The 26,438-nt window shown below is 51.8% G+C and overlaps 4 protein-coding genes across 4 annotated transcripts; 3 read left to right on the top strand and 1 right to left on the bottom strand.

Annotated features, from left to right (window-relative positions):
• Nucleotides 1-11,136: 11,136 nt before the first annotated feature.
• On the bottom strand, nucleotides 11,137-11,571 carry BDP55DRAFT_642553 (uncharacterized protein). Its single transcript, XM_060573462.1, has one exon. It carries the CDS (start codon nucleotides 11,542-11,544, stop codon nucleotides 11,146-11,148), a length of 399 nt encoding a protein of 132 aa, XP_060436093.1. The 5' UTR covers nucleotides 11,545-11,571; the 3' UTR covers nucleotides 11,137-11,145.
• A 2,386-nt stretch (nucleotides 11,572-13,957) lies between these two features.
• BDP55DRAFT_689445 (KilA-N domain-containing protein) lies at nucleotides 13,958-16,185 on the top strand (the record flags this gene model as incomplete). The annotated part of the gene is made up of 3 exons (XM_060576740.1): nucleotides 13,958-14,609; nucleotides 14,665-14,797; nucleotides 14,856-16,185. The coding sequence occupies 3 exons, from the start codon at nucleotides 13,958-13,960 to the stop codon at nucleotides 16,183-16,185; spliced, it is 2,115 nt and encodes a 704-aa protein (XP_060436092.1).
• A 1,495-nt stretch (nucleotides 16,186-17,680) lies between these two features.
• BDP55DRAFT_539708 (mediator of RNA polymerase II transcription subunit 1-domain-containing protein) lies at nucleotides 17,681-19,778 on the top strand (the record flags this gene model as incomplete). The annotated part of the gene is made up of 2 exons (XM_060568052.1): nucleotides 17,681-18,064; nucleotides 18,123-19,778. The coding sequence occupies 2 exons, from the start codon at nucleotides 17,681-17,683 to the stop codon at nucleotides 19,776-19,778; spliced, it is 2,040 nt and encodes a 679-aa protein (XP_060436091.1).
• Nucleotides 19,779-23,591: 3,813 nt separating this feature from the next.
• On the top strand, nucleotides 23,592-26,413 carry BDP55DRAFT_642544 (uncharacterized protein). Its single transcript, XM_060573461.1, has one exon. The coding sequence runs from the start codon at nucleotides 24,168-24,170 to the stop codon at nucleotides 24,951-24,953; it is 786 nt and encodes a 261-aa protein (XP_060436090.1). The 5' UTR covers nucleotides 23,592-24,167; the 3' UTR covers nucleotides 24,954-26,413.
• The last annotated feature ends 25 nt before the right edge of the window (nucleotides 26,414-26,438 follow it).

The following is a 26,438-nucleotide window of genomic DNA, read 5'->3' as shown; positions in this document are numbered from 1 at the left end:
CTTGGCGAAAGATAGCACATCGAAATTGTCTTGTCCCTGGCCACCATGGAAAGGCCAGACAGAGAACGTGAAGCAAGTCGGCCGCGGCGCAGAGACGTTTATTATGGCCGAACGATACGTACCCAGTACCTTGCAGAGCGTGAGGGAAAGAGAGTTGACGGGTAGGCTAATGTGGCTCGGAGAAGGTAGGTAGACTCTTCCGCCAGATCATTGACACCAGTGAACTAGCTTCAAAAGCGGCAAGTGGTTCGCATGTAGGCAAGCGATGTGGAGGTACGGTATCTTAACTAGATCGCAGCATGTTCGAACATGTACCCTTAGCTTGCTGTGTGAGTGGGACACTTAGTAGGAAGTGCGCCGCGATGCATGGGGCTGCCGTTGTCCACTCTGCAACAGCAACGTAGTTATGGCACCCCATTGCAAACGAGGTGGCCCTGTTAAAGAGAGAAGCATAGCAAGCCCGGGTTGCGGCAAGGGTGATTGAAGCCGAAGGCTCTGAATCAGGCATGGCTCTTCCATGTCCTCTCTTCTCAACCACGAATAAGTCTGCTGCAAAGATATCGCCTCGCCCAACTTTGCGCCACTCTCTCTGAGAGTATGCTCATTGCTTGACAGTCTCGTAACGGAACGAGACGTCGGGGCCGCGGACCCGTCTTTCGCCGTGAATGCAGTCGAAACCCAAGCCGGGTTGTACATTAGTGAGTGGAGATGTCCTCAGTGAGCAGCTCCCCTTCCTTTCAAGAGAGGAACTCTCGAGCCATGGAGGACAGGGACGTTCTCATAGCCTGAGGCCCAAGTCGTTTCTGCCATTGGTATGGCTGCTCCGGGGGCACTCTGTTAGGGCTGTCGATGTATCTCGGTACAGGCTAGAAAGAGAGGGCTGGAGGACTGGGATGCTTTCCCAGAGCACTGAAACGCACCCCTCCCTCCTCAACGTTAGATAAACATGTTGATTGGTCATGTTTTAGAGATGCTTAGCCGCCTTGCAGCTGGGTCATGCAAGTGCTCAAGCCAACATCAGCATCACACACTAATCCCTGTTGAATCGACCATCTTTGGCATCCAGAATTTTTAAGATGTCTGCAGGGTCTGGACGACACGGGGACCGGGGTTCGTCAGCTGCGGTGCTGATTACTGTCGGGCGCAATGCCACCATGCGGATACTGTGCCCCCAGACGTAGTATCCGTACTTCGTACGGAGCACTTCGTACATGAAGAAAGCTGGCCAAAACCCCACAGCACTATGTAGTTCACTGGGCCGCATCTTGATACGGGTACAGGAGACACACTACTGTGTGCGGGAAGGACGACAAGTCCGCTTCCCGGGATGGGTTTGCGTTCGCGAGCAAAGACGCAGTCGTCTGCATATTCTGTATAAATCGCACTTGGTGTAAGTCCCGCGGCCAAGCTCAGAGAAGATGCAATGTTGAACCCCATCCGGGACGCCGTTGGAATTCCTTTGGCAACTCCATGCCGAATTGGGTGACTCTTCTTGTGTTCATTGGCTTCAGAACGCCACAACTGTTTGCATGCCATGCCTCGAGCACGGAGGGCCCAAGGCAATAGGACATGAACAAGAAGAACAGCAGAAGGTCTGCAATTAAATGCCCTGGCTGATATCACGTATCACACGTAGCTCGTTTCGGCTGCCGAGTCTGATCGAGTGTGAAATGTGGAAGTCCATGAGGTTTCGTGGCAATACATATTCCAACCTTCAAAAGTAGTCGTAGGTAATGTCCGTCATGGGGCCTGTCCGTCTTGCTCCGGCACAAAGGCAAACGCACCTGGTTCTCACAGACATTTTGGCGTTGCAACGGTGGCAATTTCGTCTAATCAACGGTTTTTAAACTGCTGAGCAAGGTGTTGCTATTATGTCTGACAGATGATCGAGGGCCTGTGCGATGTTGATGGACCTGCCATTACCATAGCTCGAACACGGTTGTCGCCGCCGCCCCCACCGCCGGGTCTCACCCCTCCCTCTCGAAGCTGTCGGAGTGAGACAGGTACAAGGATTCAGAACTGGCGACAAAGAGCTTTCTCGTCCGAAAAAAAAGACCCCTAATGACTGAAAGCCATTGACAGTGTGGCTGGCCATGTTGTCTATGAGACATCGACTGAGGATTCAGGTACTCGGTTGGCCTGTTCTGAACATATGACCCTTCTCCTGCGTCTTTCGGATAGCCAGTCTGGATTGACCACAAGACCGACGACCAACAAGGAATGAATTGGCCATGCTTTCAAGCCCCCGACGTGTGGAAGTAGAGCCCGTAACTTCTCAGTGGCCACACAGAGGATTGATTAGTCATTGGCCACGCTTCTCTTCAACTGATACTCGCATTGGCTTAGTTGCTAGGTTGGCGAATATCCCCTGCCCGGATTGCAGAAGAAACGAAACAAGCCAAGGATTGGTTGCTTGTTTCCTCGCAACGGACCGATCTACGAGTTCATGACCATGTATCCGTATCCGTAGTGTACGGACCTTGAAGTCTCCGTATCGATGATGCCTTTTTGAGCAGGACGGTGATCCCGAGCCAGGGGCCAGAGACAAGAGTCACTGGCAGCCCTCATGACTGGGTTTGCGAGGTGATGTTGAGACCAAAGCCATGGTAAGCCGAAAAACTATGGCTAGCCACAGCTGTGAGTTGAGCTCAGCACGACGAACCGCCTCATAGGAACCCGTATACGCCTTCGCATACAAGCAAGAGAAATTAAGGCGCCGCTGGAGAAGGCGATTTGGTGGTAGTGACCCTGCAAAGAGCGTAGGTACCTCATGTACGGGCCGCAGCGTACAGGACGGAATCTTGCATTGGATTGCACATGCTCCCCCCACACAAGCTTCTGCACCACACCAGACTAGAAGCAACGCTGGAACACACATCCACCGTCTCTCCTAATGCGACATGCCCCGCACCAGCCTGTCCCATTGCTGCGTGCCTGCGTGCCTTCGTGCCTCAATGTATCGGTTCTCATCGTGCCTCTCCTTTGAACGAATTTCTTCATCTTTGGGAATGTCCTTGGTCGATAGAAAGCCTCGAGGTAGATCGGTCCATGGCCTATATATCTCTTGCGCTTTCGTCGCACCGAAGTCGGACCGTAGTACAGATATATCGTATCCAATGTGCCGATTCTTCCTAGCAGTCTTGTAGGGCAAGGCAAAAGCCTGAGGGCCCCTGCTGCGGGAGCTTGAAAAGAGCGTCGACAGTCGAGCATACCACCCACGTTGACGCAGCTGCATGCATTGCCCACATGCAGCCACGGGGATGGACGACCTCCACCTTGTCGCCCACTTATGCTAGTGTACGTAGAGATCTGAGCTGGCTCTGTCGTTGACCTTACTTGTTGGACCTCAAACGCGCACGTCAATCGCTTCGGGAGTAGCTCATCTTCGGAGACGAAACTGAGTCGTAAGACCTGAAGAATCACTCTGGATGAAAGACTCGGCAAGACTCTGTAGCAAAGAGGGACCGATTTGAGAATTTTGTTGTCGCCCATGTCTGGTTAGAGTGGCACAAATACGTGACTTCTGGAAACGTAACGTCTAGGAGCGATCGAGATACTTTGCTTGCGTTCAAACCGTATGCGGCGGGTAAAAAGTCCCCAAGTCAAATGCGAGGGCCATCGTCCTTCTTCCACTGCAGGGAGCTGGGCAAGAACTTTGTGCGCCTGAACAGATGGAAGCGCGTTCCACTATCCAGCTCTCTTCATATGGAACATCAACGAGCGTGCCATCCAAGTTGTCGTATATCACAACCTCCATAGGCGTTGCGTCGAGACGACGGCCGCCGAGGTTACCAAGCTAAGCATACGAGTCCGCTTGTTGTAAGCAGGCGTGGCAGGACAAGAATAATTGAAAGAGCCTCGGGTAATACACAGAGGTCGTTACCAGGTCCTAAGTTTCCTCATCTGCAGGAATCTTGCATTGCAGAATGGACCTTCGGAACATTTTCTCCAAGGCAGAACGAATAGTCAGTACGTCGTTTTAACCGATCGCCGGATTGTGGAGAGAGCGATTGGCAGCGTGCTTCAATAATGAGAGTGATGCGGTTTGAAACTACTGTAAACTTGACGCCGCTCAGTCACTTTGCGCTTATATTAGAGTTCGTCGAGATGCGGTTACCGCTGTCGCCGTGCATTGTCCCCGGCCACAATCGTCCTGAATGTGGTAGTGACGAGAAACGATTCTTTCCAACACTGCGTGAGGCAGTGGCGCCTCAAGCCACCATAGGACTGGCCTCAAAGCTTGCACTGCTGCAAATTCCAAGCAAGGTCGCGCTTTGGGCGTGGTCGCTCACTGGGCTGGTAGATTAGACTTGCTGTGAGATAAGCGTACTTAAAGTTGTGGGCCTTCGTAAGAGAAACCCACTTCGTGGGATGCGATCACTCTGAGCATTATTACTAACGATGCCGTAAAAGGGGACGGGGTAGTTGATGCTGACTTGAGAGCGGGTTGTTGGTGAGAGATTGTGCGGTCTGCTACTGGTCGAACGCTTCATGACGGCCTGGTGCCTTGACATAGTCCTGGCCTACGTGGAAGACATCCGGATATCTCGTCCGTAACTCATCACAGTAATGCCATGAGCGACGGCGCGTAATGAAGTGGATGGCTTAAACAAAAGGAAGCAAGCCTAGAGGCATTATCAGAACGATGAGACCCAAAGCCTTGAAAATCGCGAAAGGCTATGAACCACCCTGTTTGGCAAGTCCGTCAGTCACCTAGCCGCGCCTACCAAAGAGATTTGGCTAAGTTGATCTAGGCGCCAGAAGTCTCGACCTTCGGACCTTGCGTGAGGAGTGGAACTGGAGGGATAGGTGGGCTTGAGGGTATTTCTTTTTTCAGTCTTGGCAGCCGTTGGTTATTGTCGGCGGTGGCAAGCATGCCAGTGGTGTGTGTTCTCTGATCCTGACGACAATGTCCCGCCGGCCGAAGGCTAAGCCGGCATTTGCAACCAGCTTGTCGCTCTTATTACTGTCATGGTCAAGAGGGAGGGTTGAATAAAAAGCTCGGGCGCAACGGAGATCCGTGAGAACTAGCTAGGGCCTGAGCCTGAGTATTCGTAGCAGGGTTGAGTTGCCAGCGCCAGGTAGGATGACCAAGGTGGCAGGTATCCGTACTCCGTACAAAGTAGACGACTGATGTGGTCCGTGATGCCGATGTTTGCTCGAGGAGGTTGGGAGCGACCCGGCACCGGAGCTTTGGAGTGAACAAGTGTCCCCGTACACGCACCCGGGGCTTCAGCAGGGTTGAGGGTAGTCCGCTCGCCTGGGTAGGGCCAGGACGGGAGTCGAGAGTCCGGATGCGCCAGAAAGTGTGAGAGCAATATGAAGCCTAGCGGACGGGAACCAGAGACAAAATGGCCCACGCTGGGAAGGGCAAGCGGTTCGAGGTTGACGCAGTCCAAGGCGTGTATCCGCAGGTGTCTCGCTGTGGAAACAAACAACGGTACTCCAGCTCCCTAACCTATCTGCCTAGGTATTATGTAAGATGAAGCAGACTGAGACCACACCTTGTCTTTGGTGCGTGAAGACACGATGCATTTGTGCAACGGGTGGCCCCGAGTACATTCCACGGGAAGCTCGGGAAGGCATTGAGTGAGGCTCGTCAACATGCCTGGCAGCTCTGGTAACTGATCTTCATTTGAGTTGAGCCCTGTAACGCATGCCTGCCTTGTTGCTTGCAGGGGACAGTGTCCGTACCCCGTACACATGTCGCTGCAAATATCCGAGGATAGAGATTCGGGTCGATAGAGACAGACTGGTACAGAGTGAAAGGGAGCCCCAGCCGTCTCAAGTTATCGCAGCGAATTGACGTAGGAGGAGGCATCTTGGCTCAAATTCTCTGGCAATCGATACAGTGTTCGCATGCCAGACCGCTCGGGAGATGGAGACGGTGACGGGCGCTTTGAAGAGGCAAGGTGAGGTCCAGTCAATCAGCAGAAGCGCGTGGAGGCGTGCGATAGGTTGGAGAGGGGTCAGCGACATGAGACAATGAAACGATGAGGAAAAAAGAAATGTGGTTGATGAACTGGCCGGCTGAATGCTAATGCTGTCGGGTCGTTGTTACTTTGCTCCCAGCCTGCATCCGTAGGCAGTCCGCTCTCGGATCCAGAAGCAGAAGGGGTGGGCCACCCTTGGCAAGCCCAAATTGAAGGAAAACTCGAAAGTATTATCTACGTATTAGTACAGAGTAATTCAGAGTATCCGTATGGAAGGATCTAGGTAGGTATCCCTTTCCTCTCCTGAGTAAATTCCAGTCCCCCCTTCCCTCGGAGTGGCCTCTATGAGTGAGCAAGGCACTTGCTTGAGATGAAGGTAAGGGATCTTATCTGGGGGGAGCGCGATGCAGGCGCAGGCGCAGGCGGCAGCACCAGGGTATGTACTTCGTACCCAGGATATCCTCGAGACGTTGACGGGCACTTGCTTACTACAACGAAATTCTTGTGATACCTCAACTACCCATGACAGACAGGAGGTATATTCTGTGGTACTACCCGGGAGGAACATGGTTTGTCGACGATTCCTTCCTGGACTGGACAGGCCTGAAAGTCGACCATGTCACGAATGGAAACTTGCGCGAAATTGTAGGCAAGACCGGCCGCGTTGGAAACCTGAGGCAAAGAAATCTCATCACATCGGGGGCCAGGGACGAAGGAGGTGAATTTGAGTGCTTGCCAAAGACTAAGAGGTTTCCAGGTTGCCTAGGTCCCGCTTCCTTCCTCAGGAACCTGTCAGTGGTCAAGAGGGAAAGGGAACGGAACGGAAGGAACCTGAATAGGCCATTTTGTGCTTGATACCATTATTCGTACTTGCCTTGCGCGTGTAAAGTACGGTTACAAACTACAATGTATCCGTTTATTCCTACCTTGGGCAATATTGAGGAAGGCAAGTTTCTCCTCGGTATAGACAGATAGCGCACTGCGGAATACCTGCCGCCTGCTTATCTAACGTAGTGGTATCCGTACCTTACATAAGCTACTACAATCCTGATGCATGCTGCAGTCTCATCATGATAGGATAGCGATATGTCGAATAAATAACAGGAAGTAGCCGCCGTCGCATATTGCGCAACTTGACAAATTGGAAAGTCAGGAAGATGAGAGTTGTCCATCAGCAAAAGACATCCGATCCGCAACCACGAAATGGATACCTGTGCCTGCCTTCTTGAGGTAGATAAGGTGCCACTGGTAGGAGGAAACGTAAGGTACTATGAACTCGGCTTTCCTTCCCACAAACCGTTCATGGTTCTTCCTGCCCTGGTTCCCTCCACTTGTTGCTCCAAAGGACCAATTTGGAAGTTGCAGCGCCCTCCTGCCAGCCACCACCCTGCCATGATTATGATGGGGACTCCTGCCCATGTTGGTTTTCTATACCCTGGTCATTATCCACTCTCGCTCCGCAAAGGGAAAGCAGGGCAAGGCAAGGCACATAGGGTTCGCAGCGGGTCCGGCGCGGAGAAGGCACAGGACAGGTTCACTCACTCGAGATATTGTGTCGAGTAGGCATAGGAGGCGGGGTCTAACTCTCGAGAGACGACAGAAAGCAAGCAAGCGATTGAGCAAGCAACACAACGCACGTCGCACACGAGAGACAGATGAGCAAAGCGGGTTTCCTGCAAGATGAGGAAACGCAAGGCAAGGCAAGACAAGACACAACAGAATCCGCCGACCCAGACCTCATCAGACCAACCAGCCAGCCAGCCTGATTCTCTCCCTCCCCTGGTCGGCAAGTCGGCGACAACAATGACAGACCTATGGAGAGTCAGCATCCGCACGGAGTACCTACGTCTGCTCCGTATGGACATGTACTCCGTACTCCGAACATGGAGAGAGGCGACAACAGCAGGGTCAGCCAAGATAGCGTTACAAGATCTGCCTTTTGACATGCGCATGGCCCTCTGCCGCACAGTGCAGCAATGTCTGTGCTCTCGAGCATCATTGTCGGGAACCCCCCAGCCAGCCCAGCGCACTAAGATCAGAGATGCATCAAGCGGCAAGCCAACCCTTAACCCTTGATCTAAACGGACGAGGGGGCACGGGAGGACCAACAGCGGCATGGTCAGATACCCCCAAGCCGGCCCAGAGTCGTTTCTACTAGTAGTGTAGGCTCGGCAATCGACAGCGAACGCCCCCTTTCTCTGTCTCCTGGTTCGCTGCGCGCTGCGCTAAACCGACGGCGTTGTGCTTGGAGTCCATCAGAAGCGTCGAGAAGACGACGATGCGCCATTGGCTTGCTTCTTCTTGTTCTTCCTTCGCTCGCCCTCGTCTTTTTTTATCCCTTGCCTCGGGTCCTAGACTTGTAACGGTGCTTCTACCAATAATGAGGCCATTGTTGTCAATCATCTGCCATTGAGGCTCTTGTCTTGTTGACCTTTGATACAGGCCTTTGAGCAATAGCCGCTTGCTACACCACCTCACCAGGCTCACCTCAATTTGGAGACACTGCGCCGCCCTGAGATGAAGGCCTTGGCCGCCGCCAATGGCACATGGACCGTACCTTGGTGTCGGGTACGTTAAACTTTCCCCTCGAAGCAATGTACACCCGAACCCTACATGCGCCGACCGGATGACATGACATTTTTGTTGGAACGGCAGGACCTTGCGACGGAACTCAGGTCCGGGACAAAACGGGCCCTGGAGATGCCGTGCTTCATTGGCAGCTGCGGCGGAAACATCCAGCATCCAAACGCACAGTCCACTGTCTGTCCGACGGCTTTCGAGGTTCGGTCGAACAACAAAGGTCACAACAATGACACGGCCAATGGGTCAAGGAGAGCACAAGAGGCAACGCCAAGTCCGAGGCCCAAGGGTAGGCAAGTAAAATGGACGGAATGAGGAGCACGGCCGGTGGGACACTGTGTCAACCAGCGTTGAGACCGCCTTATTGCAATGGTGTCAACCGCTGTTGCCGCTGCGGCCACCATCTCCATCTGCTGAACCGCTTGGGTCGCCTTACTAAATTGCCGGACTTTGCTGCAGCCTATCTCGTCTTGGTTTGACCATCCCGTCCGAGTGATGTGAGTTGTAGCCGGTCTGGTTCGCTGTTGAGCAAATGGATAACCCCAAATCCTTGATTTGAGACTTGAAATTTAGCTCTCCACACTCTGCTCCCGATGTCTCGACAAGAATGACACTGATGAACTGTGGAGCTCTGGCGGCGGTGCGCTGAGGGACTGGCAAGATTGAGAGTGGTCACTGCGCAGCTAGAGACTTGGAACCGACGACCTCCGTCCACATGCCCGGGGCTGTGCCGGGGTTCAAGAACGATCCGAAAACAGCCAGCATCGCCACTGAGAGAAGTCAACTACACGTCAATGAGACAAGTCGGCCAGCGGAAAGAGCCCAATGCTTATGGGTCTTCGGATTGATCTCATGGAGACTGAAAAGACCTTTGCTTATATTTCAAACCAAAGCTGACAGTTTCTTGACTTGCCATGCTCTGTGCGTTTGAGCAGAGAATTCGAGACGCCACTCTTCAAATCATGAAAGGATGAGAAAGAAAAGACGAAGCAATACGAGCATGAGCGCAACAGTGACAAACTAGATACAAGAGAATCAACATCAGTCTCTGACTGTCGTCGCCTCGAACTTACAACTTACAAGAGCATTAATATGTACGAGCCTGGCAAGCACAGATTGAAGGGCTCCAAAATCGGATCCACTCCACTTTTCCCCATCGCTCTCGAGTCTCGTCTCTCATCTCCCAGGTCCCTGCACAGAGCCAGGCTCATTCGACATCCCATCGGGATAGTGATACTGCCATCAAGCGAGATACTCCGTACAGAGTGTCTGGTGTTGATGCTTGTGCAAGTTACACTCCGTCCATCCAGTGCTCCTTGCTCTCAGTTCGCCGGGGGATGAATTGCTCTGGTCTCATCGATCCGTAGCGCGGGAACAGGAGGGTCGGTCGAGGTTGTTTGGCACAGAGCAGCCAAAGTTCACGCCCGCATCTTGCTCAGTCGCAGTTGCGGTCGCGTGAGGTAAGATGTTCGCACAGATATTGGTACCTCGTCTCGTGGGAGCCCTTGGACTTGGGGTAGGCCCTAGGCCTGGCGGGCTGCCATGCCAATGCAAGGTCCTGGCATCATCTACAGTGGCCTGGTTGATTGCGTTCAACTGCGTTTACCTGCGTAGTCTGGAGGTTGTCTACCTAGATGGACATGCATCACCGCCCATACGCCTGCTCCTCCATGTCGTCCGTCCGCTTCAGAGTGTCTAGGCCCGGTGTGTTGAGTATTCCTTCTGAAAGGCCGACAGACCGACCGCGACAGACTGGGGCTTGAACTCAGGCCATGGGCCACCCTGGTCAAGGACAACAGACCCCTCTCTTCCTGGTGTTACCCTACGACCTACTCTAACCACGCCCCTCGAGCGACGACACTAGGCCCCGGGAAACGACAACGAAGCCCACGTTCAACGAGGTCCTCGACGTCCATTGCTCCCGTGGCACGCCCCCCCTCTCGATTTTTGACGGTGCCCTTCCCTTCCATTTTGACCACCCTACACCCACCGAACGGCGACGGTTAGCTTAGCCTGGCCGTACCACCCTTCCAGGGCTCGGGTAGCTGGCTGAGAGTACCTAGGTATTCTCTACGCCCCAGCCCGACCCAATGGTCAAGACCGAAGAAGAGACGAAAAAGAGAGGCGAGTGCCGACGGTCGAGTCGCTTACCGACGCAGCCACGGATCCAACTGGCAGGGAGAGTAGGAGATGGAGCCTGGAGCTTTGGAGCCGGTGCTTGGAGGAAGGAGGAACAGGTTTCGAGGTGCGGACGCAGAAGCAGAGTAAAAAGGCCCGCTGCCAGCTAAGGTAAGGTACGGAAAGGCAATGTGAGGTGAGGTGATGGATGTGCTATTGAGGTTCCCACATGGACAGAGAGGGACAGAGAGGGACAGAGAGGGACAGAGAGGGACTCAAGACAGGGCAAAACGTAGTAGGCGTATCCATACCGTATGCTGTATCCGTTCGGCTCGTTGGAAGAGAAAAAGAGAGAGAGAGAGAGTGTGTGTGTGAGAGTGAGAGAGCGGAGTCATTTGGCACTTGTGAACACAAGGTACTCTGTACGAGTCAATATCTCCACTTTTCCCAGAGGCTTCTTCTCGTTCTCTCCATCCAGAAGCTGAGGATAAGTCGACAGACTGGGGGAGCATTGTCACTTCCGTCCCGGCGTCCACATACGAGAAACAGAGTCCACACCTGGGACTTGTCGACGGGAAAAAGAAAGAATAAACAGCAAAAAGATAGTGTGCCAATTACAGGCCGTGTAAGCAGAGAAAAGGACCCGTGGACCACACACGAGACCCCGAAGGAGTCGTTGGTACCGACTACATTGCATCCCAAAGTGCACGTCCCATGCCATCCAGACAGACGTTGCGAAATAGACATTGAAGTAAAAGAAAAATAAAGGCAAAGGGAGGAAGAAGTTGAAGGAGCTGACGATGGTTGGGCACCAAGACAAGAAACACAAACAGTACAGTACAGTCCAGTACGTCCGTACCTTACCTGGGTTCCAGATACGAGTCGAGCGAGGCTGAGCTTCTCCCGACTTCATGTTATTCAATGCAAATGCACATAGGTGAAGAAGAGCTAGGTAGGTCAGTTCGGTCCATGATTCTGCTCTGCTCGCTCCTTTGGACTCTGGACTCCTGGAGCGCGTCTGCGTTGGCTGTATGCGTCTCTCTGTGTGCCGCGGGCCAGTGTGTGTGTGTGAGTGTCCAGTTTGTGTGTGGTATGGTTTCGTCGTCGACAACCGAAGTACCGGAATACTTCGCACCTCAACTTTCGCTCATCTGTCCGCCGATACTCTACCTAGGTACCTTACCTGACCGGGTGGGAAGAAAAGAGTGGGTACGTATCTTTTCCGCCAGTCGTCGTTCTAACTCGGGTTTTCTTCTCTTTTCCTTCTCGCACCCCCCCCCCCTACCCTTCTCCGCTCTTCACCTTCCTCCCCTCCTTCTCCTCTTCTCCTCCCATCTGGCATCCCATTCAATCCTTTCCCCCCCTTCCCACTTGGTAGATACCCTCCTGGTCTCCGTACCACGGTACTTTCGGCCTTATCCTCGCCCTCCAGCATGCTCGTCCCTCACCCTCCCCCAAGCACCCCCTCATCTTCGACCCCCGGTCGGCCGGACTGTCCACTTAGCAGCAGCACTGAACGGCCAAACCCACCACTCTCTGAGCTCCTCCGGGGAGGGGGGGCAGGCCCTTGGCCTGTGCCATTTCTCGATCCAAGCCCACCTACCTTGTCGAACGCCGCTACCAGAGTCCGTATTTTTTGCCCGCGAGATACCTCAGTCCTCGCCGCTATACTTTGTTGTCCAGCACCGAGCCGCGCTACCTGGCTCCGTACGCAAAGTACGGTATCCGTACGGGCCAGACAGATAGATTCCTTGGACAAGAAGAAAGTGAGCGAGCGAGCGGGCGACGCAGAGTGAGAGTGAGAGTGAGAGAGAGAGAGAACCCTACTGCTCTTCTACACAGTACTCCGTATCTACGAAACATTGCCCACCTAGCTTCTGCCTCTACTCCGTACGCCTCTGCACGTCTCGCTCTGAGTCTCCGAACCTGGAGTCTGCGCTCTGCTTCGACCTCTCGGTGTCCCATGGGCCATGGACCCTGCCCCATGCTCTTGAGCTCTGCCATGTCCGTACCGCTACCGCCGTACCACACCAGCGTCGACCAAAGTGCGGATACCCCAGTACCCCAGCAAGGTACCTTTACCCTCAACCCGCACCTGCACCTTGCACTTGCGCCGGCCGGGGTGGGCGTGGACATGGGCGAGGGCGTGTGTGGTGTGGATTGTGGATGTATGGACTTCGACCTGCCTCCTCTTCTTTTCTCACCACCAAAAACAAAACCTTCCCACGCCCGTCTTCTTTCTTTTCTTTCTACCTCTCACGACTCCACCAACCACCTCCAATATTCCACTCAGGATAGCCAAAGAGGCGAGGACGGTAAGTCAGAACTTCTTCTACACTTCCAATGCCTCTTCAACCTTCTTCTTCCACCTCCTCACCTCAACCCGCCTAACCTCCATCTGCCCTCTCATTCCTCTGCTGCACCTCCTGCAAACCCGCCCCCATCCTATATACGCCAAACTCCTAGCTAATGTACCTGCATTAGAAGAGTTGGGCAAGCTCGACGAAGAGAGAAAAAAAAAGAGACGCAAAGATCAAGGAAGACCAAGACGATCCACCTGCTCTCCACGAGTGTTTGTGTGCTGTGTCTGGTACCTGCCTGAATAGAGACCTCCATACAAACGGCCCTCCACCGCTTGTTACTCAGCCCCGATTTCAGAAGAGAAGGGCATTCCCTCGCTTCGCATCGTCACCGTCCTCGGCTCCTTTCGTGCAACCCGCATTGCATTCCGAGAGACTCAACACAAGTCTACGCTTCTGCCACCTCGACAAACGGCTTCTCCATCAGTCAGCCTGCACCCTTAGGCTTACTACTGCCAATTCGACAAGTCAACGCAGCTCTCAACGCGCCGTCGTCTCCATCAACCTTGGATGCTACGAACATAGAATCTCCTGATTATTTTTTTACGACTGCCTACGACGACCACGACCGTCCTGATCTGTTTCTTTTTCCAAAGAATCATTGTGTTGTACGGATTGTTCCGTTCCCACCCTGTAGCACCGTCACCGCCTGAAGCCACTGCAGTCTTTGCGCCGCTGAGCCCTGCCAATTGATCTAGCTCCAAGCTTCTCGAACATCCGAACCGGCACCACGACAAGACTACTCGAAAGAGATTTTCTCTCTTTCCGCACGTCTGAAATCCTGCTGCCGCCATAGTTCCGAGGTTCGCAAGGCGACCCGGACTTCACTGACCTCTGGTGTTTGGTGGTAGAACCTTCGGGGCAACAACCGTGAAGCTGGATTTACCGTCGATTTCTTCAGTGCAAACCCGGGGACCGACCGACGTGTCGTATTACAACGCTCACGCGGCTCAGAGGCCGTCGTACATGAACAGTGAGAGAGTGCCGTCTCTTCCATTGCCCAACTTGCATCAGGCGTACTCATCGGGTACCTCGTCACCCCGGGTCAGCTCTATCGGCTCCGCTTCCAGCTCTCACGCAGGTTCGCAGTCGTCCTTCACGTCGGCCGCATCCTCCCACGGACCCAAGACACCTTCTCCCACTCTACCCATCAACGCGGCGATTCCTGGATCTTCCAGTCAGTCAATTGGTGGTTACGAGCATTACCCCGCCATGAATCAACCTGCCGCAGACATGTACTATTCGCAACATATGTCTGCCGGCCAAGCGCCACCGCCCCAGACCGTGACCTCCGGCGCAATGTCTTACCACACCCAGCCACCGCCGTTGCAGCCAAGCCATCTGCCTCAATATCAGCAGCAGACTCAGTACGGCCAGCCGTACGGTTATGCCAATGGCTTAACTTCGCCCCAAAGCGCTCCCGTGAACAACGGAATGGGTGGACAGAACGTTCTGCCTCTCCCGGGTGTCAACCCTGGAGGTTTCCAGGGTTTTGACACCACTGGCCAAGTCGCTCCGCCTGGCATGAAACCCAGAGTAACAGCCACTTTGTGGGAGGACGAAGGCAGCTTGTGTTTCCAGGTAGAGGCACGGGGCATTTGTGTCGCGCGCCGTGAGGGTAAGTGCCATTGGCATATTTAATGATTGCTGAAGCATGCTAACGTGTACACTAGACAATCACATGATCAATGGCACCAAGCTGTTGAATGTCGCGGGAATGACCCGTGGTCGCCGCGACGGCATTCTTAAGAGCGAGAAAGTGAGACATGTCGTCAAGATTGGCCCTATGCACCTGAAGGGTGTCTGGTGAGTTTCATGTGTCCCAAGACAAACCCCCCTATGGTCTAACGAGGCAAAATTGCAGGATCCCTTTTGAGAGGGCTTTAGACTTCGCAAACAAGGAGAAGATCACCGAACTGCTCTATCCCCTCTTCGTCCACAACATTGGCGCCTTGCTCTACCACCCCACGAACCAAACCCGCACCAACCAAGTCATGGCTGCAGCTGAACGCCGCAAGGCAGAACAGAGCCAGATGCGCGGTGCTCCCCAGAACGGCGCCCCTGGGCTGCCGTCTATTCAGCAGCACCATCACCATTCTATGGGCATGCCCGGACCTCAGCAACCTCTGCCGTCCCATGCAAACATGGGCCGCCCCACTCTTGACCGCGCCCACACGTTTCCTACTCCCCCGACTAGCGCTTCTAGCGTGATGGGTGGCAGCATGGGCGCCTCAGACAACGGATTCCAGTGGGCTCAGTCTCAAGGAATGGGCAGCGCGCAGCCCCAGAACCCCATGTCTATTGACGCCGGTCTCAGCAATGCCCGCTCCATGCCCGCAACTCCTGCCTCGACACCGCCCGGCTCTACCATCCAGAACATGCAGCCTTATCAGACCGGCACACAGCAATACGACAGCTCAAGGGCCATGTACAACCAGTCTTCTCAGCAGTCCCCTTACCAAACCAGCCAAGGCTCGCAGGATCGCTCTGTATACAACCAGAACGACCCATATGCTAAGAACGATATGGGTCCTCCCTCAACACGGCCCGCTGCGACGAGCGCCTCTCAAGATCAGAAGCCCTCGAACGGCATCATGCATCCCGATTCCAATGCCCCTCAGCCTGCCGGTGAGGAAGAGGCTGACCACGATCATGATGCCGAATACACCCACGATAGCGGTGCCTATGACGCCAACCGTGGATCGTACAACTACTCCGCTCCTGCCGTTGGATCGCTTCCCACTGAACACCAGCACCTGTCTCCTGAGATGACAGGCTCGCCCAGCCACCCTCCCGCATCCGGTCGTGCTACTCCCCGCACTGCCGCTGCACCTCAGCCCTACTATTCCCAGCAGGCTGGCTACAGCACGCCTCCGCGTGTCGCTCAGCAATCTTCCAGCAACCTCTATAATGTAATGAGCAACGACCGCAACTCTGCAGCTGCGGGTGGCAACAGCGTTTACCAGCCCCAGTCCGACATGAACTCCATGCCCAACGGCTACCCCTCGCAGATGAACGGTGCCTCGAGTGGCATCAAGCGCGGTCGTGATGATGATGATGACCTGCAGCGTCCGCTGAGCGGTGGCGGCATGGACATGAAGCGCAGAAAGACGCTCATGAACTCGGCTGTCCCCACGTATGACACCATGGCTCGCGCTCCTCCTGTTATGGCTCAACAGCAGCAAGGAAGGTAGTGGCGGCGACATTCGGTCACACCGTGTCAACCCAAAACCTCAGTCACTTCATTGGTGGGCGTTGTGGCTACATCTTGTTTGAGGCATGATGATAAACTGATTATGATCCTGAAGTCTTCAGCGAGAGGCTTCTTGACATTCATTGCACACCAATTTTCTTATTTGTCTTTTTATTCGCGAGACGACTTTTCGGCATCGAGGACCCATTGGAGACGACGCTGACGAGTTGACGATTTCTCATTCCCTGTTTTTTAAACGCCCATCACGGCTGTAGATGCTGATGAATGACGCCTTGCATGGGGGAGGACGTAATCCTAAAGACTCGACCATTCTTCTTTTTTCCCCATCTTCGGGACAACATACACGAAAGAGCACGGTGGGGTTGGAAACTACGGACTGCTGTCCCGTTATGACACTCGGGTAATGCGGCATGCGAACACCACATCGGAGGACGGGCCATCAACATCACCAACATCTTTTCCTTTGCTTTGGTTTCGAATACAGTGGAGGATCATCTGGTACTGAAATGTGCCAGACATGGGGGATTAGGATGATGACCTTATGACGATTTGTTCCTTTCACAAAAGTGTGAGACGTGTATTGGAAACTGTCTCTTTAGGTAATGACTTGACGAATGTAAATAAAAAAAGCTGTTGTTGCTTCAGAACCCCACACATCGGAAATTGTGAGCTTTTTGTGGTGTCGAAGGGAACTTCTCCTTCATGCTAGTCGGATGAGCGGAGTGCTAAAGACAAAGCCAAGTATCAGAATGAATCTGACCGACGGTTGAAAGATATAAAGGTCTTACGGACAGAGACTTGCCTCAACATCGACCATTCGTTATGTCCTGGATTCTCAAGCTTCCAAGTTCCAGTTTGGGTTGGCTTAGGGAACTGGGAGCGGGATGATGTGCGATGGAAAGGAGTGACACTCGCTCGGCTGCGAGAAGACTCGAATCCCGTTCCAGGCTTACGTGAAACGAGTGAGAGATTAATGCGCGTATTGGTAGAGGAATACAACAGATATCAAACCAAATGCATCTTGATGGAAACACTGGAAATTTGCCTCAGGTAGACAGACGTTGGTGAGCCGTGACTGATGTAAGACGGGAAGGAAGCCAGTACCTCAGCCCGTCGGCTAAAATCCGGACCGCATGCCCCTCTACTAGCGCTGAGGCACCATTACCACCTGCGTCGGTGCTTAAGTAGGTAGGTACCTTACCTTACCTCCCTCGAGCTAAGGCAGGCCAGCTCAAGTATTATTCTGCGGCTCAACTCGGGCTTGGAGCGACAGTTCTATCTTCAACTCCCACCTTTACTTGCGGCACTGCTTTTGCCTTCGAACACATACGGAACTTGGAGACGAAATATTGGCATTGGATATTCTTCAATTGATGGCCACAAAGTTGCTGACATAGTTTTACGGTGCGACGCTATCCTTTTACAACTCCAACCTCCGATCACGATCGAAACCGACTGGCCGACCGAATTACAACATGGCAACTCCGACGCAGATGAAGCATGCGGCTTCTCAACAAGGTAGAACCCCTTCGCAGCTCACAGCAGCCACTCCGCCGGTGTCGACGCCATTTTCGGCATCGCAAGCGCATGCAGCTTTCTCGCCAAGAGGACCTAAGTCGTCGCCTCAGCAGTTTAAGAAATCGCCGGCGACCTCGACCACTTTGATGGGCCACCCAGCTAATGGCGCTCTGAACTTCGACAGCCCGTCTGCAGCCGCTGCTATGGGCGCGCTCGGGATCAGTGGTGGACTGGACATGGGACTAGACCACGCCGGGATCGCGGGCTTCGGTGGTTTGGGAGCATTGGGCAGCGAGGACGACAAACTCAAGAGGTTTGATGCTGTCATTGAGATACTGAGCGTAAGTCAGGGCTGTTTTTGCCTTGTGATGGGAATGGGAACTAACGGAATCCTTGTAGAAGGCAACTGGTCGAGTCAGCGAAGCAGGCCTCGAACGACTTACGCTCCGAACTGGTCTTACCAGTATGTGGGATGAGCATCGGTCGCCCGACGGCAGAAAAACAAAAATGCTCGTCATCGCCGGTCAGGCTTTGACGATCGATATCGAGCTGAACAACAACATCGTGGAGAACGTTTCGCTAGGATTCCCGGAATCAGGACCAGTTGTCACGAGGCATAAGGATCTAGCTGGCAATATCCTACTCAAGGATCTACAACTTCGCCCCGATCAGAGCCCGTTAACCAAGACTTTGAAAGCGTTTTCTGCCAACCTTGAACGTCTGGCAACTCTCGACAAGCTGAGCGTCATTCCGGGATTTGACTGCCAAGAGGCTCTAGCTGGGGTCTTTGAGAGTCTTGAAAGACTCCATAAGTGGGAAATGTCGAAGCTGCGGGAGGATCCTGCCATGAGCGGCAAGCCCGAACGTTTTCTCGAGACGACTGCTATGTGCACCAAGAGCGGTTGTCCGAGGATGCATTCGAGGGGTATGGTGGGACTAAGCATCGAGTACTGGACGGAGAGACGCCATGTCATCCCCAAAGCACCTGAGACGACACGCTACTGCGAGAACATGGAGAAGGCCTGGTCGATTCTCATAGGCTGCAAGGCATTGGATGGCGACTTGTTCCCTCCCGCCCGGCTTTCTGAGAATTGGATTTCCCAAAAGGTCGAGAAGACCGAGCCTGGACCCGAGGATCTGCTCGTTGCAGCTTCTGGTCCGGCTCTTGACTGGCTGGAACCGGAGCCTACGACGCTGCCACAGACGGACGACAATAAGGATTCGGGCATCGACGTGGTGCAGGCGGATGGCACGACGCACAAATACCCGAACGTCAAGTTTGTCGCGACGCTCACTCCCTCAGTCATCGTGCCGCAGTCAGTATGGAACACATTGCACACCCTGACCGGAGCCCAGGCTCAGCCTATGCCTCTGCCGACCTACACGTTTGACAGCATATCTTTCCCGATACCTGAAGGAAGTCACCATGACGCAAGCGAGCTTAGAGTCATTTCTTGCGAGAGAAGAGTTCCGATTCCGAGCAATGATAGCACAGTCTCATCCCGGAAACACAAGAATACGCTACTTATCTACAAACCAGTGTATGGGCAGACAGTCACTGAACTCTCATTCTCTCACCCACGGCAGCTGGTAGCAATGCTACCCATCCTTCGTCAGTATGCACTGATCTCGACGTTGTTAGAAAGAAGCTTCGGTTCTGATATCTCGGGCGAGGCTCTGCCCGAGGTTCATGAGAACATCACGATGAGTGATACCACAACGACGCAGGCTGAATACGAGAGATTTATGTCCAAGAGCTATGACGAGAATGAGCAGGAGCTTACTCTAGACGTGGTGCTGACTGTCCATCCCTCTGCTGGTTTGCATATCGTCTTCCCCTTCCGCGGCGCAACGGCCAACGTGGATCTGCAAATTCAGCAGAATGGAGTGGTACACGTTGTGTCACAGAACATTGTGCCGGTCGACGGTAGTGACGCGGCAGAGATGGGCAAGGGCAAGGGCAAGCAGTTTACCCCGCAAGACTTGGGCAGGTTGCTTGAGGTGATGGAGGATCTCTGCTCCTGGGCAGAATGGATTCGAAAGAACCTGTCGTAAGCTTGCTCTCTGCCGAGACGGATGATCGAGATCGATGGAAAGGAGGGGAAGATCGATCACAAAAGGACCACGGCCGGTAGAAGCTTATGACGTATGAATGGGCTTTTGGGGGATTTGTTTTTGTTCTGTATAATTGATACCCAGGCGGGATCAACGGGGGCCCCCAAGTTGACCCCTCCCGTCTTTTTCTCGCCAGACAAGGAATGGGAAGTGAGCTTCTGAGTTATCTCTCACCCATGGATACGGACCTTTGGCAAAAGGCAAGGCTCGAGGATGGGAGACAGATGTGCGATGCAAGCTGCATGGTTTGGGGTTGGTTCGGTCCCGAGGCGTTGGGTCTTGGGTTTCTTTGGGTTTGACGGCGGGGGCAAGGTTGGCTTTTCGCCCACTTGGTTTTAGGCTGCCCGACGACGTTCAAGAGGAAATACCTACTTAGTCGATAGTGTGAGCCCAAACAAAGGGAACCACTTTGGTAAACATGGACCAAGCTATGAGGCGGTTAATGCCCACTTGTTCTCCAAGCTTCACACTCTCACAAACTTGTGCATGAAGAAGAAGTCTCAAAGAAGAAAAGTGTGATAATGACGTTTCTTTTGCCGAGGTAGTCTTGCTCGGTAGATCCAGTGAGTTTCCCGGCCGCCCGGCGGGAGACCATCTTTAGCGTGCATGGCTCTGTGAGATGGGGATATGGTTGCGGGTGCGGTTGTTGATGTTGATCTGTTGATGTGATCGACAGGTCTTGCTGCCTTACCGAGAAGCCGCAGCCTGCTGTGACGTTGTGTTTTTGGACACTAGTGCCACTTTCTTCCCTGTGCCCCCGCCGTCGTGCCCGTCTTCCGTACCCGTGTGCCTCCCTCCCAATGGACTTACACACGTTGAATTTTGGGCATCTCTTAGATGTGGGGCGATGATGATGGGCTGGATGCCAGTGGTGAAGTCAAGTTCGGATCGTCGATGCCTTGCAAAAACTTGCAAAACTTGCGAGAGAACCCTGCAAAGACCCTGAGAGACCCTGAGAGAACCCCTTGATGTTTTGGATTGCGAGATTGGGTCTCTTTAGCTTTTCGGGGTCTCTGGGTCGGAGTGAGAATGGCCTGGCCTGGTATGGGTGGGATTGGGCTTGGGCTTGAAGGGGGTTTGAGTCAATATGACCAGCCTTGAGAGAGGAAGGGGTCACGAGGTTCGAGGCTCGGCATGGTTATTGATGAGAGGGCGGTCAATTAGGGAGAAGTACCCGGGGACACCGGATGGGAGGCAGGGCTGGAAGAGTCGATGCTTTCCACCTCGTCATCCTCTTCATTCACAATGTTGGATTTCTTTGCCTACCTGTCACCACGACCTAACCATACTTACCGTGTTTGCCGCGTTGGAGAGCAAGTGTTGCAACAATCTTGTCCTGGCACAAAGGCCTACCTGAGACGAGGCCTGTTCAAGACAACCCGAATAGGAGACATTGTGATATATAGATACAAGTGACGAGGATGCATGGGTTGGAGAAGCAAGGCGGATGAGACGGGTGATACGGCGACGTTCTGTCGTCCGGTGGCGGCGCCGTTCGGCGGCCCACAGCTGTCCGGGCGCGCATACCTAGACGGGGGGCGAACGATGGGTTCGAGGTTGGCTTCGTTTTCCTTGTGCTGCGTTGGCTTCTGCTAGGCTACCCGGCAGTTTGGGTACCGAATTTTTCCTCTTTGTCCGAGTTTTCCCGCCAAGCAATTTGATTGGACGTAGTTTGCGGCGGTTAGGTGCTTGGTAGTCCGGATACATCTTGAATATCGGAAAGCTGTTTCTTTTTCCATGTGTTGTCTTGACCATCTGGGTATGATTATTTGAGAATTGGAAGCCTCATGTCTAACATGGTGACCCTAATGGAGCAGATGGGAAGGCAGTTTGGCCCCCCTCTTCCCGTCCAGGTCCAGGGCTTCAATTCGTGTTGGTTCTGCTTCGGGAGTCTGTGCTGTGCCAGTTGCTGCTGCAGAAGGATCCGAGGGGGCGAGGGGGAAAGGGAGGGGCCTAAGAGGGTCTTTGGAGGGGGGAGGAATTCCAGTATCGATAGGAGATTTTTTGTGGTAGTTTATTGTTGTTGACAGCAAATCAATAAACAATGGGAAAGTCAACAAATCGGATACTCCAAACAAAACTAGGACGGGAGATCCGATTAATCTGGAGATGGACGGGGTAAGAGGTCACCCCACACAACCGATCACCCTTTTTAGCCACTTTTTCCTTCCTTTAATACCACCACTACTTTCACTAAGTACATTAAAATCAACCAAAAAAATCGCAAATATTATACTAAAATTACTAATAGGTTCTAAATAGTTAATTATACGGAAAAATACGTCAAAAACGCATTTAACAACGTCTACTACGGTAAATCGATCTAGAAGTCCTCCATAAATTAGGGAATCCCCTATATAACGCTCTTAGGCCGTATTAAAGGCGTAATTACGAAGCGTAAATTAAAGGAAGATTTCTAAAAGTTAAGTAAGTATTATAAGACCTCCCTAGTACAATAGGCAATTATCTAAGGAGAATTAGGATTTGCCCCGACCTATGCTTAAGTATGAGACTTTACGATGCATATTTTCTAGAAAGTAACAATAACTACTTATTAGGTAAGAAGTAGTTTAAGGGGTTCCTATATAGGAATTCCTTTTTAAAGATGTTTAGGATATAGTTAATAAACTCTAAGCGTATTAAGTCGGTTACCGTTAAGACTTTATAAGCTTTTTAAAATATCCTAATAATCCTAGAAATTTAAAAGATCCTAATATCCCTCTATTAAAATATAAACAAAATAGGTTTAACAGAAGGGACTAATAAGGATTATTTAATATTAAGTAAGTTTAAAAAGTAAACGATCTATATCTAGAACTTAGGGGATCGGATATAGATTTTAATATTCGAATATATTTTTATTAATAGCCGTTATCTTTTATTATTAGTTATTTTTAAGGGCAAGACGGTCTAATATTAGTAATTTCTTAAGGATTTAACGAATTATACCTCTTAGAGCTTTATATCGTTAATTAATAAGTAGATTTCGAATATAATTAGGTTAAAATAATTTATAAAGGTCTTTATATCTAATACGATAAAAAAGGCTAAAAGATTATATTCTAAGTAGTTTTTAATTATTAACGGCTATAGAAGTTATATTTTTAACGATTTTATATAGCAATATTATTTTTAAGGTATTTATTTATATTATTTACTAGCATATTCTAGTTATATTATATAGCCCTTAAATATATCTATCTTCTCGCTACTTAAGATTATTTACCGTAAACTTATTTATAAATACGGTTTTTAACTTAACTTAGTACCTATAAGGAAGCGGAACTTTCTCCGCTATTACTTTTAAGTACGGAAAAAAGCTTTAATAAATCGAAATATATATTCTAGATAGAAGATAGTAAGGTTATAGCCCGTAAATATAAGCTAGCTATTAAAGAACCTATTATTCGTTATTCTTATAACTATAAATATTCTACGGGCCCCCCTATAAGAGCCTTTACTTTTAAAGGTCCTTAAGATACCCTAAAAACACTATATTATTATACTTAAAAAGTCGGGAGATCTTAAAAGATACCGGTAGCTCTAAACTAGCCATAAAAATAAAGATAATTATAACCCTATAGTACGGTAACTTATATTTAATAAGGTTAATAAATAATTAAATACCTAGAACTTTACCCTAACTAATACCTAAATAATAATAAAGGTACTAGAAGCTTAAATTAGATTATATAAGCTAGTACTAAAGGCAAAAGTTAGGCAGGATCTAAATGAACGATTTGTATAAATTAAGGCTATTATAAAGATAAAAAAGGAGGTCGTAGCCCATATTACGTAGTAGATTATAGAACTAACGGCAGTATCTAGTATATTAAAAGCTACCTTTACTAGTATATATTCGGAATTTCAGCTTTAGTAGCGTTATGCTATTAAAAGACTAATTCGCTATTATGAAGTCTAGAATGCGTAGTCTTAAAAAGTGGCCAAAAAGGGTGATCGGTTGTAGGGGGTGATCGGTTGTGTAGGGTGACCTCTTAGGAGATTGGCAGAGACAGCAACGACGGGTACGGATATCGCTTGCCTGATTAGATAGAAGGCAAGGTATCCATCTATATCGTACGGATACCTTGGCTATCCGTACGGATAGATGGCTCCGCGAAAAGTGTCCACGCAGATTGCAGACTGTCAAAAAGAGGAGCCGCTTGATCTACTTTGTAGTGTAGCAGTAAGGAAAGGGTGGGCTGGCCATCTTTTACCCATAGTGCTTGGCGGCCGCCAAACATTTACAACTTACGGACACAGCACCGTCAAACGGGCTATTCGGAAGTCTGCGGTTCATCGTCGAGAACCGAGGACATTGCTTTTATCATGGCGGGCCGCGGCTGCGCAATCTGCGATGCTGCATCATATTGGAGATTTGACACACAGAAGGATGCCGATGGGGTTCACCGTTCAGCTGCGCTGGTCCACTCACTTACACCCAATTTCAAAAGTCATCCCATCTTTTCTTTCGTTCTTGGTGTGTTCCGGCTCCTGAGGAATATTGGTGTTACCTTGGCTGACACCTGCCCCTTACCTCGAACTCTTTTTGACTTGCATTCCCGTCTCCTTTGTGTTGCAGCGGCGAGTCGTTGCCGTCTTTTGGGGGAAAGGGGTCCTCCCTTCCCGTATCTGTTCCAGAGTTGCCGCCGCCGTCCCAAGGACATGCGGAAGTCTGCTGAAAGACAGAGACTAGAACTGCATCTGAAGGTCAAAGAGTGCCTGAGCTTTTCGAGGCTCGAACGGGGATCCAAGCTCAGCTCCTCCCCCTCCCCCGCCCTAGTTCTTCTGACTTGCCCGCATGGTGGGCCGAAGGAGAAAGGCGTGCGTGGTCTTGACTCTCTTCGCGGTACGCCCGTTTTATTTTTGAAAAGCGGCCCGTTGAAGAGCTCCAGTTTTGAATCACTGAGAAGGGGCAGAGGAACGAAGAATAGAGAGAAACACCAGTTTCTTCTTAGAGGAAACCTTGTAAAGCCGCTGCCGCACACCAAGGTGTTTGACCTTTCCCAAACGTTCCAGGAGCTTCAACGTTGGCTGGTGGGCAGCAAGGAAAAAAGAGATTCGAGGCAGACGAGGGGCCGGGGAGGAGGCTCCAGGTTGTCCCAGATTCGCTAGCCCGGCGAGCTCGACCGTGCCCTCGATTCTCTGAGATGTCATCTGGCATCTCTACGAGTCTAGTCGTTGTCAAGGAGTGCTTTGGGCAGCTTGCGGTGCTCTCTCTCTCGTTCTCTCCAGACTTTCAGTGAAGCGAGATGACGCGGTCACAGGCATGAAATCGTAATATCAGGTGCAATCAATCGCTGACCCTGCTGCTTTCCCCTTTGAGATCGGAACCTGCGAGCGATACTGTGGAGAGCCTGGTCGATATGTTGGGAATATTGAACTATAGGCATGCTGCATGATGAATGGACCGGACAGCTGGGAAGGGAATAATTGGTGAGGCAAGGTTGATGGCTGTCCGCTGTCGCCCTGTGTGCCAGTGTGTGGTGGTCATGACGGTGATGACGACCAGTAGTGTAAGTGTGTGTGTGAGGTAGGTACCTGAGGCGAGGTACCACTGGGTTGTGTTGACGAAGTATTTGTTTTGGTGTTTTTGTTTTGTTTTGGTTCCCGGCTGTGGCTTGTCGCGTTTGTTTAGTGGCCTGGCTCCATCGGCCATGGATCAGCCGTCTTTTCTATTTTGATGATGAGCCCACCTTTTCCCGCTGCCCGACAGGCGGCTCGCCAATGTGATCACTCGTGTCCGAGACGCAAATAATATTGTACAGCCCGAGAATGACGAGTTGGAAGGAAAGAGAAGGAAAGAAAAGAAGCGTTCCTGGCTTCTGCTGCGTCTCGATGGAGTCCAGAGTGAACAAGTGGCAGTTGAGTCGTGGCTATGAGACCGAGGGGAGGGGGCCCTCTTTGGCACTGCAGCGACTACTGCAGCGTGTGTGACTGCATGTTGGGCCTGGCAAGCTGGATCTTGGACGAGGCGAATAGGCGTGAGGCCCGTCCTGGGGGAAGAGATGAGTGTACTGGAAGATTTCCGTGTAAGAGGAGCGCAAGCCTCGTCTGGTCTTGGTTGGACCATGTGGTGCGGATGCTTGCTGTACGTCGGGGGACGCACAGGACAGTGGACAGGAGACGAGATGGATCAGTCCCGCACATTGTGCATTCTCCCAGTCGGCCAGACTCGATTGTCCAATACGTCTCCAGAGCGTGTTGATCTCCCTCGTTGTCTTGCCCATATTTTCCTCTCTACGTAGTAAAGTCTGGTGAGGAGGTTCGGGCTGCAGGAGACTTCAGACGCGTAGGCGGGACCCTGCAGGTAGATGGAAGTATTCAACCAATAGATGGTGCTTGCAGACCTCCAAAAGGGCACCCCCCCCCCGGCTTCAATCTTGGGGGGGTCCCCCGGCGTCTTTGGATGCCAGACCGTTGGGTAAGTTGGGTTTAGTGATGTCAGGGTTAGAAAGAGGTCGTGGATCTGTGTGTTTGTTGGCTTGTGACTAGTGGGCAGTCAGCATGATAGCGAAGGACAAGACCTGAGAGCAAGACTCGATCCCAAAGTTGGGTTTCATCACGAAGAAGCAAGACAAGTTTGCAGCCTCGAGATTC

Source organism: Colletotrichum godetiae, assembly GCF_030913485.1.
Source record: "Colletotrichum godetiae strain CBS 193.32 chromosome Unknown BDP55scaffold_2, whole genome shotgun sequence".
Lineage (NCBI taxonomy): Eukaryota > Fungi > Ascomycota > Sordariomycetes > Glomerellales > Glomerellaceae > Colletotrichum > Colletotrichum godetiae.
Note: the sequence above shows the minus strand (reverse complement) of the source record. Positions and strands in the feature narration are given on the sequence as shown.

Bases quoted from the DNA above. Each gene is read 5' to 3' on its own strand.
- BDP55DRAFT_642544 (XM_060573461.1), top strand. From the start codon at position 24,168: ATGGCGGGCCGCGGCTGCGCAATCTGCGATGCTGCATCATATTGGAGA.
- BDP55DRAFT_642553 (XM_060573462.1), bottom strand. From the start codon at position 11,544: ATGAAGTCGGGAGAAGCTCAGCCTCGCTCGACTCGTATCTGGAACCCA.